General features: G+C 33.1%; 1 protein-coding gene across 1 annotated transcript in view; it reads left to right on the top strand.

Moving 5' to 3' along the window:
• LOC113394816 (golgin subfamily B member 1-like) overlaps positions 1 to 13,265 on the top strand; it is a 58,366-nt gene that overhangs the window by 3,389 nt on the left and 41,712 nt on the right. The window contains exons 5-8 of the mRNA XM_064217437.1: positions 252 to 395; positions 1,791 to 1,883; positions 3,318 to 3,383; positions 12,807 to 12,905. Of these exons, the coding sequence (XP_064073507.1) occupies positions 252 to 395; positions 1,791 to 1,883; positions 3,318 to 3,383; positions 12,807 to 12,905 (402 nt within the window). The remainder of the gene's footprint in view (positions 1 to 251; positions 396 to 1,790; positions 1,884 to 3,317; positions 3,384 to 12,806; positions 12,906 to 13,265) is intronic.

The following is a 13,265-nucleotide window of genomic DNA, read 5'->3' as shown; positions in this document are numbered from 1 at the left end:
TTTAAATTTATGAACATTTGTTTTATTATGTTTTTATTGCAATCACTTAGTGCGAAACTACTCTATATATTAAATAAGAGATCGCCTGAAGCGAACCGTCTGTATCGTATGTAATGTCTTGTCTTGTAACCCGAATGTCTGCTATTAAAAGGCAAACACAATTACCGTATACAGCGCCATCTATTTACAAAATATTTATCGTAATTCATGATATTTAAAACACATTAATACGTTACATTATCCGCCGACAGACATCGACTCCCGTAGATAACACATTGAAACAGGCGAACAAGAAGCTGGAAAAACAGTTGGAAGACATTAAAGCTGAACATATCACATATATAAATGAGCTGCACGCGAGACATAAGGAAACAATTGCTTCACTGGAAGAACAGGTACAGTTACTACATAATTAAAAAAATATTTATGAAATTAAATTAATGTAATAATACAGTTTAATATCAGTAAGTTATATTGAGTTAATTTATACGAATAATGTATATATTAGGGTGTCCCTTATATGATGAAAAATTTTTTTTTTTAAATTTCGAAATGCATACCCTCTATTTTTTTAATAAATGCTAAAACATGCTCAAATATGGAATTTCATCTTTTTAACATGATCGCAACCCGTGCCGACCAAGCTACAAAAGTTTATTAAAAGTGAATTATTTACCTGATAGTTTTGTCCGCTATAAAACTAACATAAATATATATCAAACTATATATAAATACAACAAATGAATTGAATAAGAATTGAAATAAAATAAGATAAAGTTTAGTTAAAAACATAAAATAATAATAATCAATCAGGGGTAACTGATCTTTAATGTAGTTTTTACAGTCTGCATACAAACTTTTATGTTCCTGGACACAGTGCAACAAGAATTGTTTTTACTCTTTTTCAACTGTAATAATTCCGTTAAAATCTTGCATTAATTTGACCGCCCTTTCAGCAGAGTAATTTACAACGATCAAACGACTTATTCTTCAATTAGTTTCCAAAAAAGGAGTATTACCATTCCCAGAAAAAAACTGTCGTCGATCTGTAGTCGAGAAAGAAATTGTTTGCTCTTTTCCGATACAAAATCATCTAGTGTCTTAAAGAGAAAACAATTTAAATAACAAAAATAAATACATCAAGTAATGTAAAAAACCCCCACAAAAAATTAGCTTATTGAAAAATTATTAGGTTAATTCTCCCTTGGATGAAACTTAGCGTTTGCCAAAATCTGAGTTTTTATCCGCGTTTGAGTTGGCAATCACTTTCATCTGTTATTATTTTCATCTTTAAAAAGCGATACCGTGACTGTCTCTTCACATAAATACCATTAGCGATGGCTAAATTTGTTTATATAAACTTTATCAATTTTTAAATTCATTTTCATACTCTTTAAGTGCCTTTAAGAAGGACACAATTTACACACACACACACACACAGAAGATTAAATCGCAAGTCGGCACGGGTTATCGTTAATAAATCGGGCTTATATTTTTTTATAGACAATATTGGGTTATTACTAAAGTTTTAAGAAGGTATGCGTAAAAATATATTGAAGTTGAAAATTAAGGGACACCCTAATATATATATATATCCTAAACAATGACATTATTACTTATAATGCTTTGTGATATGTTTTTCAATAGTAGTTATATTACAAGATGTTTTAGATAACGTGTCAGTAAATAGAATTTTCAGTGTAAATTTTAGGAATAAGAAGATTATTCTGGAAACAAAACGTGTCGCTTTATATTAAAAATAAATAAAAATGAACGACTTTTCTCTCCAGATAACAGAATTAAAAGCGCACATACAGACAGCGGAAAATACGGAGGGGAACGTTCCGCTTTACCAACAGGACATCGACCTTGAACTGGAGAAGGTCAGTACCGCTTATAGTCTTGTCATGAGTGTGGCGGTGACCCTGCATCTCTTACGACACATTACGGTTGTACAGTCAACTACAGAATATTATTTAACTATTTTATAAACTACAAATTATTTAAGTATAGCTGCATATGTTAATAACTATTCTCCTGTTGACTGTACGAAGGATTTCTTTGAAGGTACTTCCGATACTAAAATGTTTTCACTGTAAATATGTACCATATACTTTAACAAACTGTCCCACATGAAAGCTTATTCTAAATTCTTTGGTGTTTAATTCTATACAAATATATCTTCCCTTTCAATATCGTCTGTACAAAGGTAAACAAAACATACGTACAAAAAAATGTATATATTTAAACCTTATTCGAGCGGTTCTCAAACAAAGGTAAAATTTAGGTATATTCCATAGCTGTTAATGATAAAAGTTTCTACTTTAAGTTATTCAGAAATTTCATTACCACTATTTATTGTGAATTAATCAAATCGCTTTTCAAATTACTCCGGGCAAATATATCTCACTGAAGAACCTTTGAGAACCGCTGCGTTATTCTATGTATATCTGAAGTTTGTAATGAATCAGTCATATTTATAATGATATTAAGGTTAATATTTATAATTATATTCAATTTTATATTCAAAAAATCCTGTTAATCGATTTTTTTTTAAATATGCTAGTTTAAATACAAATTGTCGTTTCGAGTGTTCGTCTAGTCTAGTCTATTGTATGTTTCACAAATGTATGTTATGATATAAAAAGATTAAATGAACTCATAAAAATCTACTGTATATAAAAAAAATTGAGATATTTTTTTGTAGAAAATTTATATTTTCATACTAAAAGGCTCTAAGCATATTCTAATTGAAAAATTAATGGTTTTGATTTGCAAGAGTCTATTTACGATTGTCTATATGTGTATTTATTATTTGCAGTCGTATTGTTCATCCTGTTGTTTCATATAATTGAAGCTAACAACGTCGATGTTCTACATAGGTCATTATAGTTACCAGTAATCGTTCCCCGGGGGGCTAGACAAAGTTCAATCGACGATCGTCGAAGCGATTTCAAATTTGACTTATTCAATAAAATATCTCAAAATTTGGACATGTGATTAATCGTATATATAATTATTTTTTATACACAACAGCTTTTTCGACAAACGTAACCGACAATCGCTACGAGACTCAGTCTAGGCCCGCAGGACTTTTATTTATAATTGTTTACGACTGGCGTTTCGGATACAAATCGGCATCGATTTTGGTCATCTGTTTTGTTTACATTTGTACAGATTATATTAAAACGAATTGTAAATAGTTTCATCGCCACCGAGCCGATCATAAACGTGACGCGCGTTTACGGTGGGCTCGGCGGCGCGGTGCATGCCGAATGCGACTAACGGCCCGTGTGTGACTAACGTGTGACGCGCAGGCGGCGGCGCGGCGCGACGAGCGCGTGCGGCGCGGCGTGCTGCGGGACATGCAGGACCAGCTGCAGGTAACGCGCGCGCGCGGTGGTAGTGTCTTCGAAGTAGACTCCCTTTGTTAACCTTTTTATTTTTATTAAAATTTAAGCACTGAATCGGACGGTTCTTTTAAAAGTGTGCACCTTAGCGTAATTGATCATAATTTTTTGTACCGTCGTTCATGAGATTCTAATTCTTCTAAAACTACGATGGCCAACAGTTCGTTGCAGTATTGACCATAAGACCCCCAAGCTACGCCATTTCGGCGGTAGAAATAATATAACTATAAAATACAAATGACATTGATCTGACTGTCCTTTCTTTGAAATGTAGTCGCAGATTCTATGATTTAATAGTTCCTATTAATTGTCAAAAAATTAAGCTGTAATCCATAGGAAGATTTGCGCTCGATTTGTATTGCTTTTCAGTGCTTGCTTTTCACGTAGCACTCAGCTTCAAGGCGAACGGTGCACGTCTAATTGAACGAACACGCGATATCATAATCCCTAAATATAAATATTTCCTTCAAAATGAGCTTCAGAATTGTCTGGTTGTCTCATCTTCAATCTACCTCTGACGTACAGGGCGAGGCTGCAAGAAAATAGGTATTTTTTTTTTATAATTGTAGAATGTTATAAATATAGTACGAGTTACAAAATCTCATAATATTTATTCATATTATTGATGTATATCTATAAATTCAGCTTCTCCGTTATCAATCAATGATATTGGCATTAGCCAATATTTATTAAAAATAAGCAAAAACCTATTGAAATTTAGCACAGGGTTAGAAAGCTGGCGTGACAGCATACTATACTGAGTTTTTTTTCCGGTTCTTCTCAGTAGAATCTACACTCCGAACCGGTGGTAGCTTCCTTTTTAATACAGTTCTGTAAAATGAGGTTTCAAAAGTGTTTGTAAAACCCTACTTGAACGAAGTATATTTTGATTTTATTTAGTATATATTTAATTTCCTAGTTATGGGTTAGGCCGAGAGGTTTCCAAACTATCTTCTTATGTAAACGAGTTTGACCAAGTTTTACGTGAATATTAGAAACTAGGTTAAACAATTCCATCTCTATGACAAGAGATCGATAAAAAGTTTCGTATAAATAATATAGCAAGGTTAAAGCACGAGGCATCGGTCTTAGTCTATATTAATATTATAAAGTTTAACAGTGTTTTTTATTTCTCTTGTTTTAAACTTATTTTTGCAATATATATAACTCGTTAAACAAATAGGGCTCCATACTAAAGAACATCGCGCAACGATCCGTCCAAATTAAGTTTTATGTAGTTACAATTTTTTTGTGTAAGATTTGTTAAATCATGCTGTAGTTCATTTTATTTCAAAATAAATAGCCTTATGCGTTGAAGTCTAAATATTATTTACAATATCATTAAAATATAGATTTTCATATATTAAATAAACTCACTGAATATCTAAAATATATTACACGATGTGTGGACCATACAAAAGAAAAATACAGATTAACCCACGTTAACTTACAGCTCATAAATTTTACAGTCAATATATTAAAACTTAAGTGCAAAGTGATGACCGACGTATCGATATAACGTAAACAGTACGAATTCGGATGCCATCATATTTTCGTAACAAGTTTTCAGCACAGATTGGGATGCGGGAATTGCGCACGAGAGTCTTGACCCATTTCTTTTAAATTGTAAGATAATATTTAATGAGGTCGAGTAAATATGGTGCTCGTATAAGTATTGTGTTGTATACCATTCGGGTTAACATCGATACATATCGATATCGATATATCGATTTAAAAATGATAATATATATAAAAATCTTTTGACCGTGTAAGTAACTGAATGCCTCCTAAATAGTTGAATCGATTTTTATATATTTTTTTGTATGATAGAGTGAGTCTGTGTGGCTTAGATTAAAACCAGTAGGTTAAGTTTCGATTGGGAAATCATAATCAATAATTATTATTCTTTTGTATGAAGTTAGTATATATGTAGAATATATAATGTATTGATATATATATATATATATATATATATAAATAAAGCGGAAGAATTTGTTTGTTCGCTCTAAAGTCGCGATCTTCGAGTTTGATTTGGAAAAAATATGCGCAGGATAGTAATTGTTTAAAAAACATTTTTGGATTAAACAATCACGTCGTTTACTAGATTATTTTTTGTAAAGGTCTTGCCTTTCCATGAAATATGATGGACATATTTATTAGGTTCACTTATTCACAGAATCATTTGAACTGTAATTCGATTAAATGAATCTAATAACCACCGGTTCGTTCCACCCGGAACACTTAATGTTGCCAAACGAAATGAGGCCGTGTAGCCTAATGTCGCTCGCTAACACCTAGGCAAGTATTACGGCGGATTACATTAAAACTAGCAAAATATTTACACACTGAGATTCATAATTGTCTGAAGCATTTAATTTTTTCTTAATTTTTCCTTCGTCTAAAAGGCATTACAGAACAATATTTTGAGCTAAAATCGTGTCAAGATTCTTGGGCATTGCTTAAACTTTCCTTGTCTTCCTTCGTCTCGTTTATACATGCATGTCATAGTGCACCATTCCTATACCTTTTGCAAATTTTCTATTGGCTAACGTCTTGCAGGTTTACGTGCAAACGATTGCCGAAGTTTATATCTCTATAAGGTTCTATTTATTGGAGCTTTAGCATAAATAATTGGTCTCTTTTTAAATGTGAAATGAACTTGTATTAGAATCACACCTGACGGTAAATGTTGATGAAGTCTAGAGCAATTTTCGGAAGATGCGTATTTTCTTGCCCTAAAGCTAACTCATTTATATTGATCGGAAACATACGCCGGAAGAGCGTTGAGCAGTTTTTTTGTTTGCATTTCCCTGGATAGCGCCGAAATTTTTATCACTTTTTAATGTCGTTACTTAAAACATCTTTATGGCTTAAAACATGGAATTAATAAACTGATCATCAGTTAAATGAACTTTTTTAAAAATGAGCTTATAAGTTACTTTTGATTCATGTTTCAAGTGTAAACTATTATCGCCATAGAAATGAAAAATTACTGAGATTTGGAACTTTTTTTTTCTCGCTGGAATAACGCATTGCGCGTTTCTCTCTCGTGTAGTGGGGAGGTATGTGGAACTCGTCGGTGCCCAGGACTATTAGTGTGCCTTAGTACACCGGAATACCCAGTAAAATCCACCGGTGCCCTCGGTTTCTTTGGCGGGTGCCACGGGATCCCTTTCGCATGCTACCGTAACGAAGAATCGAAATCTCTAGTTACCCAAATGAAACGAACAAAGACGTTTGTCCTTCATATAATATCAACGTTTGTACTGTTTTTGTTCAGATTACCGCCCTTACTATCAAATATCTAATTTCATTCATCTCCTATCTATGTTATGAATGAAAGTTTCAATGAGTCCATTTATTCTATACAACATCTAGTAATGAGTGATGACGTACGCTCCAATGAGTGGATGGCGTACCTTAGTCTCGTCTTAAGCCTACGCTCATAGTTTGGACAGACGCCAGTGTCGAAAAAGTTTACCATTATTAAAATTGAGGTTCCCTTCGCCGTCCGATCGCTGAAATAGACCAAGGTCCGTTTTACTTTAGTTGTTGTGACGATTCCGATTTGAGTGTTCCACACTTTCAAAGTCACGCTGTCTAAATAATTACAGTTTTGTTATTTTGAAAAATATTCGCAACATTTTATGATTTATAAGTTTTGTGTTGTTTGTTATTGTGTGTGATTAAAATGTGATAAAGTTATGCCCGGTAATAATCTTCATTCATATTTGTATCGAGTAAGATTACTTTTTTAAATTTATCAAACTTTATAATGCGTGTGCGTTACTGTGCTTTATGTATCTTTTAATATTGTTTCGTAATCGGCGAACTAACATTTTTACATTACATTAACAGCCTGTAAATTTCCCACTGCTGGGCTAAGGCCTACTCTCCCTTTAGAAGGTTTGGAGCATATTTCACCACGGTGCTCCAATGCGGGTTGGTGGATTAACATTCACAAACAGTGGACTAAACATTACTTTTATTATAATACAACTAATTTAAAAATTTGACAACTTTGTTTTCGTTCTAATATACTACACGAGTCATATCTTACGATTGTCAATGATCACTACTGATAGACGTTAAAAACAAAATGCTACACTAATCAATCAAAAACTGAATAAAATTTAATGAAATGTTCAATATAACATTTGGATAAAAAAGAGCAACTCTTGTATGGGTAGTCAAAAGATCTGTAGTTGAAATTTTGAACACTATGAATAGGCGTGTAGTCGAAATTTTTGTACGATATTCAATTATTTTTTCTAGTAAATATCAATGGCACAGTATGTTTCCAACGGATCCTTTCGTTTTATCCAATTACCGCTGTCCACGTGTTAGTATATAGGTCAAATACTTATGTACAGTTCGTTCGAATGTCTATCGATCAGATATCATGAGCTGATGAATGAATTGCACGTCGAATTCACAGATTAAACATTTTAGATACTTATCTCAGCTTATATCTAGTTTTAGTGGTATTCGCTCGTCGGCAAAGTGAACGCACTCGTTTTGAAATACAGTCGACATGAACTGGCTTTCTGCCAAAAACAAGTGACATTTTTCGCGTGATTGACCTCGTTTTTGACCGCGCCGTCTCGAAACAATATTTTCTTCTAGGATAGAGGAGACCTACTCTTGATAATTTTCTTTAACTTCTCTTTTTCTTTAGATCATATTCTATCTTGCTACTTCACTTGCGGAGATTTTTGGTTAAAGTCTCATTTGAGTCGATTATTTTATTCAATATAGTAATGTTAATTAAGGTTATTTTTGTTTAAAATCTACCAACAGTTTGAATGGAATACATAGGCCCTTTAGATTCAATGAGAGAATTTCAATAGTATTATAATTTGATTTACAGTTAAATGAATAATAGTGTATAAGATGATCTTAATAAAATGGCTCTGGATACAAGGAAAAACAAGACAGTGCCTTTCTGAATTCGTAAGGTTGATCAATATGGCGGAAGATTTTGCGTGTTTTATGTACGAGATGTATTTTTATAATAATCGTGGAAAACTTTGTCGAAAAGCGCGTTTACTTGGGTTGTTATTAATTAAGGTACGAATATTCAAATTGTCCGAATAATTCAAACATTCTATTCAAGTATAAAAACATCTAGTTTAAATGTGTACGTAAATGAAGGCAGACTTAATTTCCAAATGAATTGGCGAAAATTGTATTAGTTACAAAAGCGAGTTAATAGTCAATTTAATCGTTATATATTCTTTTTTTTCTCGAGTCAAAGTGAGCCAAAACTATATAATATTTAACCACCTCCTGAAGTAAAATAAAAATCTATATATATGTATATCTTTAAGTTTTTAGCCGATATTTATTGGGATATGTGTACAAAAATCTCATTATTAGAATGAGCTTTAAATTATAGAATTTTATACGCGATGAATCCAAAATGGGCAGCAAAACAACAAGAGTCACCGATATTGTGGACTTAGCAAGTTGAATCACGATCGTTGATGATCGAAAGTGTATTAACATTCTGTACACATGACTCTCGTATTTCGATACACCAAATAAACTTACGTATCAAACGTCAATTTGGTTTGTTATAACTATTTATAGTTAAACTTCCACTGGCGAATTTAAGTTACTTTTCGTATGTAATCATGCATTCGAGCAACGTGGATGAATGAGCTCCGAGACTTCAAAAGGAGTGTAGATGGTAGCCCCATGTTGGGCTGTTACATTACTTTTTTGAAATAAGCGGGCAAAGTTATTCAATAATCAATAATAGAAAAATGTATATTTGCAAATTTTAAAATACCGGCCAAGTGCGAGTCTGACTCGCGCACGAACGGTTCCGTACCATTATCTATAAAATGGTACAACAAAACATGTCTGTTGTGTGTTGTTGTATTTATTTTATACTATTTGTTGTTATAGCGGCAACAGAAATTATTAGTAAAAATTCCAAGTGTCTAATTATCACGGTTCATGAGATACAGCCTGGTGATAGATAGAGAGACGGAGGGACGGTCAGCGGAATCTTAGTAACGGTCCGTTTTACCCTTTAGTTACGGAACCCTAAAAAAAAGGTAATCGCTGTAATATGTTCAGATATATCACGTGTATATTACAATATTTCAAGTTTTTATTTATAAACAATAATCGAATAATAAATAAATATAAATATATATTCGACAACATCACATACATTACTCTGATCCCAATGTAAGTAGCTAAAGCACTTGTGTTATGGAAAATCAGAAGCAATGACGGTACCACAAACACCCAGACCCAAGACAACATAGAAAACTAATGAACTTTTTTCTACATCGACTCGGCCGGGAATCGAACCCGGGACCTCGGAGTAGCGTACCCATGAAAACCGGTGTACACACTACTCGACCACGGAGGTCGTCAAAATAAACTCGTTAACAAATTAATATATTAGCCAAAACTAATTTGTTAATTAGAACAAACACTAAAACTTAGTTCGTGTAAATATAATTAACGACTTCTTTATTTCTATGACGTTAAGGTTCACAATTATTTATAATTGATTTGTTTGTTTTCATAACAATCGGCAGCTGATAAGGGTGGTGGGGTCAAGCGATCTATACTAACTTATATATTCCTTACGCACTCAGTTGGATTGTTTTTACATAAGTGACAATTATATCTTTTGTTGTAATAAGAAATTAAAGTTTTGTGAGTGAATAAGTGGATCTTATTGTGGAATCGATGGCTGATATTATTGTAAATACCGATGTTTTACTTAGTATATCTTGTGAAATAAAATCGATATTAGCACGACCGGATTAACCGTATTAGGTCTCTAGCCAATGCATGTCTCGGAACCCCCATACATTACTAACTTCCTCAAAGATATATTATCTAACAATTTTATATGTTATTACGATTACGATGTTTTTACTATATTACGAAGGTAAGGCATGTGTATTCAACTAGGGCACATATATATATCTATGACAATTTCATTAATAATTTTAATAACTTATTTCTCATATTTCGTCCTGTCTAGAGGTCCCTACTCGATGCGGGGCTCCTAGGCCGATTCCTGCCTGCCGATAGATAATCCGGCCCTCTTAAAGTTTAATGATAATGATAACCCTGTACATGTACTGAACGTTCTCACAACTGTATATAATTACTTCGTTACCAGGCCGTATCTGTATTTAACTTATATGTTAAAAGAGACATATACAATAATGTCAATACAGATTAAAGTATTAGATATATACAATATACATGAGAAAGAATAAATGTTTGCAGAAATTTAAATATAAATGATATATAACTTTAATTACAAAGGACAACCCAAAAAAACATACACAAAACGAAGACAGGTCAGCTTAGCATAAAGATTGGAATTCGTAGACGGCGTTAAATCTCCCTTTGTTGATACAATTGCTTGTACTGAATATTTCAATAAGAAACTATAATCTAATTTATACTTGTAATTATTTTAAAGTTCAAAATGTTTCTTGTTATTATAGCAAGTCTTATTAATAAAATTATATTGTATATTCTAGCTTCATAATCAAAATTAAATGAAGATTTGCTATCCTAATATAATTAGATTATTAAAAATATTTTTCTTAAAAGTGATTCAAACACAATAATTTTCTCATAAACGATTATAAATGATGTAATAGTAAACATATAATCCCTCGAACGTTTGATCTTCTAACAACTGCCTATGATCATAAACACCTTCCATGTTTGCGATGCAATCCTTATATAACTATCGTTATTTTTATACAGAGTGTATTCATAACGACGCAGTTCTTTCCAAATGTTAATTATATTTTAGCTGTTTCAAATAGCTAAAATATAATTATTATTGTACATGCAAAATGAAAAAAAAAAAAATGTCCCGCTGAGTTTCTTTCGCCGGTTCTTCTCAGGTCCGAGGTGTTAAATTCCGAACCGGTGGTAGATTTTTGACAATCAATAAGCAAGTGTAAACACTTCTATATTGTATAAAGATTTTTGACTTTGACTTCGACTTTTCAGTTTAAAGTTGTATGTAGCTTTAATGTATATAATTAAAAAAAAAAAACAAAAACAGTGTGAAATTCTCTGAAAAAGGTTTCACTTTACCGCAATCGAATCTTTTCTACAACAAAACGATTAAGTTTCGGTTCGGTCGAACTTGGATCGGAATTTAATCGGGATTGTATAAATACATTCTGTATTATTTATTCAAGCAGCAATACTTTGTATTGTAGAGTAGCTTCAGCTACAAGAGACGTAATACCTTAGTCCCCAATGTTTGATGGTGCAGATGTAAAGGAATGATTAAAATTTCTTACGTCGCCAATTTCTATGCGCGATCGCGACCATCAGGTCGTCCATTTGCCTTTTGGCCTTCCATTTCGATATTTAAAAAAAACTCGATATATAAATAAAATCATAACTGAAAAGTTATAATTAAGCTTAGGTTTAATTTTGCAATAGTCGAACTTGGGTTGGAATAGAATCGAGAACCTATCATAACCGTTAAATGTTAGTAGAATTAACTCCCAGTCTCTTGTAACCATTGAGCGTGCTCGTGCACATTTGTGATCGTTTGTGTGTGTGTATAAAATGAACTCACACTAACAGAACATTTAGTCAAAAACACATTCGTCATGAATGTGTTTTTGACTTGAATGTGATTGTAGACTATCTATGTAAACATTTCCATACAAATATAGTCATGTTATATTTTTCAAAAGCATGTAGTTTCCTTTTAAGTTCTGTTCAAATGGTTGGTCACCCCGGCTTATGTGCCAGCCCTAATTGGTCTGTCATATCGTTTGTTTTCATTTCTTTCATTTTGAAAGTTAACACGTTTTAATTATGATTATAAATATCATCAACATTTGGGCTCATCACATACAGACTCATCGGGGTGGGAACTAACAACGGATGCTAAACAAATATTCCATTGCAACGAGATTTGTTTGGTTCCTTTGGAACTAGTCCATAGCTCAAAATCGGGCCGAAGAATTCTAAGAGGCAGGGATTTGTCAGTGTTAAACTCTTACCTCAGAAAGCATGTGAGGCCGTTGCTTTTGTGCCTGATTGCTTTACTGCGTCGGATTGATATCTTACAAATTGTGTAGAGGGAACAGAAAGAACACCTATGTTTGCACACTTTTCTAATATCTTCTGTATAAATAGCTAGTCTTTGAGATTGATCGCCTTAGCGTAATTTATGAGGAGTACATTGTAATTATCCATTCTTTTAAATAATAAATGGGTGGAATTATTGGCATATGATACAAGATTTCAGTATTATTAACGTAAACTAAAACTCTAACGTTTATTTGAACACTTACGTCAACAGATATGAAATGCCCAATGCTCTGCCTGTTTTATGTAAAAACAAAACGTTGATTGGATGATATTCTCCAGGTATTGCTGTCCGACCCCGATGCGGAGCTGTCAAGTTGGCCGCTAGAGCTGGTGGCGCTGCGCGACCGCATATACGCAGAGAAGCCTCAGGATAACGAGGTATGTGGAACTTGTTGCAATTAAATTAGTGTAACGTTTGAAGGCTGAGTGAGCCCGTGTAACTACAGATACAAGAAACATAATAACTTATTTTCCAAGGTCGGTGCCGCATTGAAATTGTAAGGAATGATTAAAATTTGCTACGACGCCAATGTCTTCGGGTGGTGGTACTTATCACCAGGTGGCACATTTGCCCGTACCCCTAATTTCGTCATAATTATTTTTTTATCAACGCTTACTACATGACAATAGTCCTGTTATTTCTGCTTAGATGCGCTGCCAGTCTTCGGTATGCACCCATTGAGTGTAGTAGTAATCAATTGTACTACGAATATGAATAATTCCTTAAACTCGACGGCA

This window comes from Vanessa tameamea, chromosome 17, assembly GCF_037043105.1.
Source record: "Vanessa tameamea isolate UH-Manoa-2023 chromosome 17, ilVanTame1 primary haplotype, whole genome shotgun sequence".
Taxonomy (NCBI): domain Eukaryota; kingdom Metazoa; phylum Arthropoda; class Insecta; order Lepidoptera; family Nymphalidae; genus Vanessa; species Vanessa tameamea.
This window is presented reverse-complemented; position numbering and strand designations above follow the sequence as displayed.